Source organism: Beta vulgaris, chromosome 8, assembly GCF_026745355.1.
Source record: "Beta vulgaris subsp. vulgaris cultivar EL10 chromosome 8, EL10.2, whole genome shotgun sequence".
NCBI classification, from domain to species: domain Eukaryota; kingdom Viridiplantae; phylum Streptophyta; class Magnoliopsida; order Caryophyllales; family Amaranthaceae; genus Beta; species Beta vulgaris.
Window position 1 is genome coordinate 49,037,837 of NC_079209.1, and position 4,308 is coordinate 49,042,144.

At 33.8% G+C, this 4,308-nt stretch overlaps 1 protein-coding gene across 1 annotated transcript; it reads left to right on the forward strand.

Moving 5' to 3' along the window:
* The first annotated feature begins 802 nt into the window (after positions 1-802).
* Positions 803-1,722, forward strand: LOC104883479 (auxin-binding protein ABP19b). The gene has a single exon (XM_010668009.4). The coding sequence runs from the start codon at positions 956-958 to the stop codon at positions 1,586-1,588; it is 633 nt and encodes a 210-aa protein (XP_010666311.4). The 5' UTR covers positions 803-955; the 3' UTR covers positions 1,589-1,722.
* Positions 1,723-4,308: the final 2,586 nt, after the last annotated feature.

Genomic DNA, 4,308 nt, shown 5'->3' on the forward strand with positions numbered 1-4,308 from the left:
AGAGCCTCTAAATTAGATACCTACACAGGTTAATAAATAATTCAGAATTTTACAAAATTATCACCTAAAATTAATAAGACCCTATTATCAATTTCACCTTGAATAATATTACTCTTTCCGTTTCAAAATATGAAGGACGGACGATATTTGAGGTCAAATTTTGACCGTTAATTACTCTCAATTTATATGGATAGAAAATTTTAAAAAATAATGTTAGTATAATATTTTTCAAGACGAATCCAATGGTATAATTTTTATTTATCGTATTTGAGAGATATTTGTGGTCAACGCAAATTTTTTGTAAAGCGTGAATATCTTATATTTTAAAATAAAAAGAAAACACTATTAAAAAATGTTCAACATAACTGCTAGAAAATCTAGCTACTTGTTTAAAAGGAAAAAAGTCATTTCTCATATAAATATAAAAATTGTCATAATGCACGTTTGGTACATGAAAATAAAGATACACCTTGAAGCAGACATGTACCTACAAATACATAAACCCTACACAACGATATTATTCTATGATGAATAAAAAAACACATGGACCGCCATACCCAAAAAGGATAAATTCAAAATCAGTATAATGAATGTATTATGTATACAGTTCTAGGACTAGTCTATACAATCTTTTGTCTGTTAATGTCAGCTGCACCGTCATTTCTTACTCTGTGCATTCAACGCCATTCTCATCTTCAATTCGTCGTGCCGCCTACCCTTGTTTACTTGGTAAATAATAAATAAGGTCCGCATGTCATTATGTGAATAACTGAATAACATTTTTGAAAGCAAGTTGTCACGTAGACAGCCTCCATGCAGCGAAAACTCTATATAAATGGTGATAATCGGGTTTAAGAGATACAAACAAGCTAAGACTCTTTCAGAAATCGATTCAAAAACCAAAAGCCAACTCCTATAGCCACCATCTCTGATCCTCACCACCCATCTCTAGCTAATGAAAATGAACAATCTTCTTGGTTTCTTCATCTTCTCCTTCTTAGCCCTTCTCTCTCATGCCATTGAACTAGACTTTTGTGTTGGAGACCTTAGTCTGCCTAGGGGACCACAAGGCTATGCTTGCAAGAATCCCGCTACAATCACAACAGATGATTTTGTTTACACTGGTTTTCGTGGTGAAAAAGCTACCACAAATATTTTTAGAAACAATGTGACTCTAGCATCCGCTAATGCATACCCTGCATTAAATGGCTTGGGAATCTCTATGGGAAGGTTAGAATTTGGCATAGGAGGAGTTATCCCACTACACTCCCACCGCACATCTGAAGTTATTATCGTGATACGTGGTATAATCATTGCAGGTTTTATTGACACAAACAATAGAGCATATTATAAAAGGTTAGAGGTTGGTGACGTCATGATCTTTCCACAAGCCATGCTTCACTTCCAAGTTAATGTTGGTAGAACTTCAGCTACTGCATTTGTTAGTCTGAATGGAGCCAACCCAGGATTTCAACTCACTACTCCCTCCTTGTTTGCTGGCAACTTACCTGCTCAGATAGCCGAACAAATCACACTCTTAAGCCATGATGAAGTAATGAGATTGAAGAGAGCTTTTGGCACAGCTTAATATAAATGTGCTATATAAATTCTTTAATTAAATCATTTCACATGGCATCAATATTATTTTAATTATGTTAAGTTAAGCATGATGTATTCATAATATATTTGAGATATTTTAATAAACTGTATATCTTTGAATTACTTAGAGATTTTGCAAATGAAGCAGCTAAAATGATATCTTTTTTATATTAATGGTCGAGCTCAAGACATAGAATATATCTATTAAACTGCATTGTCAAATTTTCTTTATGAATATCTGATTATCAACCAAGTATTCTTACGTGATTTGATACGCTTTTTCTCGTGGCTCAAGCACTTCAAGATCCTTTAGACTTTCGCATGTAAAGATCTATTATTTATTAGATCCATATCATCTTCAAAAGGATTAAGGATATCAATCCTTCGGCCTTAGCATCCAAAACTAATATAAAGTTTTCTAACCGCAATGCTAATTGATGAAATTATTGTTCTCAATTTAAATGCAATTAGTTTAATATTAGATCAATCTATATAAATAAAAATGGAATGATAATAAATAATAAGGTCATTTTCTTTACAGTACTGTTTACCTCTAACAAGTTTGTGCTCGTAGCCTCTTTGTAATTTCTCTTTTTCTATCAGTATCAACTACTACCCTTAGTATAATTTTATCCTATAGTTATAATTATTTGATCTATTGTCATACATACCAATTTAGGCTCAAACAATAGGTCGAAAACTTTATTTATGAAAAACAAAGTTGTCATTACATGAGATCAAAATCTATTCAAGACTAAAACGGATATGAAGTACATAACCCTTATTTGCTACCACAACTCATTATCTCGTGAAAAGATTTTATAATAGTAAACTAAGTGCATAATATATTAGTAAATACTCGTTTCGTTTCATTTTATTCTTTTTGTTTTAACTTTGTGTGTCAAGCCAGATAAGTTCTTTAGTCTTAAATATCTTTTATTTGCTATTAGTAAATATCATAATGAATATATGAACATTATAGAAAACCCTTGAGTTGCCTTCTCTCCAAGTTTTCTCTCAGAGCCCGATATCGTGCACCCTCGCCATGGCAAGACAATCTGGCAGAAAATGGTAACCATGGAAAACAGAACGAAAAGAGTAAGGGACCTTCATCGGATTCTCAAGTGTTACGAACTCGGTTAATGGATGAGAGAATAGGTATTGAGGCTATAGATTTTAGATTGGGGGAGATTCTCACACCGAAATCTTTCTTGAATCAGCTGAAACAACAATCTGATGTCAGAATTACATTCAATGAATGGCTCCAATCCATTCATGATAGTGCTAGGAAGATATCTCAATCAGGAGATAAGGTGCAATCATGTAATCACGTCCCTATTCTGCAACAATTTATAATTTTGATGTCAATGATGAAATTGAACTGCATAATATTGAGAATGAGCATGAATCTGATGTGGATGATGTGGTTGAGGAGAATTCTATTGTGAACGTAGATGTGAATGCAATTCCAATAGAACCGGTTCATATTGAAATGGAGGATATATAAGATGAAATTAATTTTTGAAATTCCTCAATTATTTGTTATGTTGTTGGCTCTAATCCCCCAATACAAGTAATGAAGGGGTTTATATGTAGAATCTGGAAGAATTTACATGTGGATAAAGTTGCCTTGGTTAAAAGGGTTATGGTTTTGATAAGATTTACATCTATCGAGTCTAGAGATAGAGTATTGGAGGGACATTACTTCTTTGCCAAGGAGCCACTGACTGTAAAGCCTTTGGAGTTTTGAGATGAAATTTGAGAAAGATGAATTGAAAACTCTGCCTATTTGGGTTCAACTGAAGCTGAATTTGAAGTATTGGAGGTGAGAAATCACTTCATAATATTGCATCTCAACTAGGAGATCCAATTAAGAGAGATGAACCTACTAGAAATCAGAATAAGCTTCAGTATGCCCGGATTTTTGTAGACATGAAGATTGATCAGGAATTAATTCCCTAAATACATTATTCAATTCTAGAATGAGTCTGGTTCTTTAACTGAGGTGCCAATACTTTTTGAGTGGAAGCCTATTCATTGTCAGTTTTGTAAAGGATTTGGACACACAACAGTAGATTATAGAAGGAAGAAAACTAGGAAAATTTGGATTCCTAAGGCTGCACCAACTTGTAATGCAACAAAATATGTTGTACAAGAGCAAGCTGCACCTATATCAGCTTCTCCAGAGAGATAAGTAAGAAGGATTGAAACTGAAAAAGAAGTGGATCATGAAGGCTTTCAGAAGGCTTTAAAACCTATAAAGGTATGTGCCTCAAGTGTTAGTCAAACTAATACTACTAACTTCCAGGCTATAGAAGATCAAGATGGGTAGTTAGCAGGTGATACTTAGGAGGTTCAGGGTGTTCACAGTATGATAGGTAAGAAGATAGTAGCATGACATAAAGGAGGGAGAGGACCTCCTATTGTGAATGGATAAGATACTCTGTTGGAATGTAGAGGCCTAAACACCAAGAATAAGCAGACTGATGTGAAACACTATATTCACATGTTTGCATTTGGTGTTGTAAGTCTCCTAGAGACAAAAATAAAAGCTCAAAATATGGGTTTATTGTATTAGAGGGTTTTTAGTGGATGGTATTTCACTAGCAACTCTAGTCATCATCATGATGGAGGAAGCATCTTGTCCAGAAAACCTGGAAGCTTTCAAGTAAACGTAATGAAATCTACTTCTCAGTTGATTCATTGTTT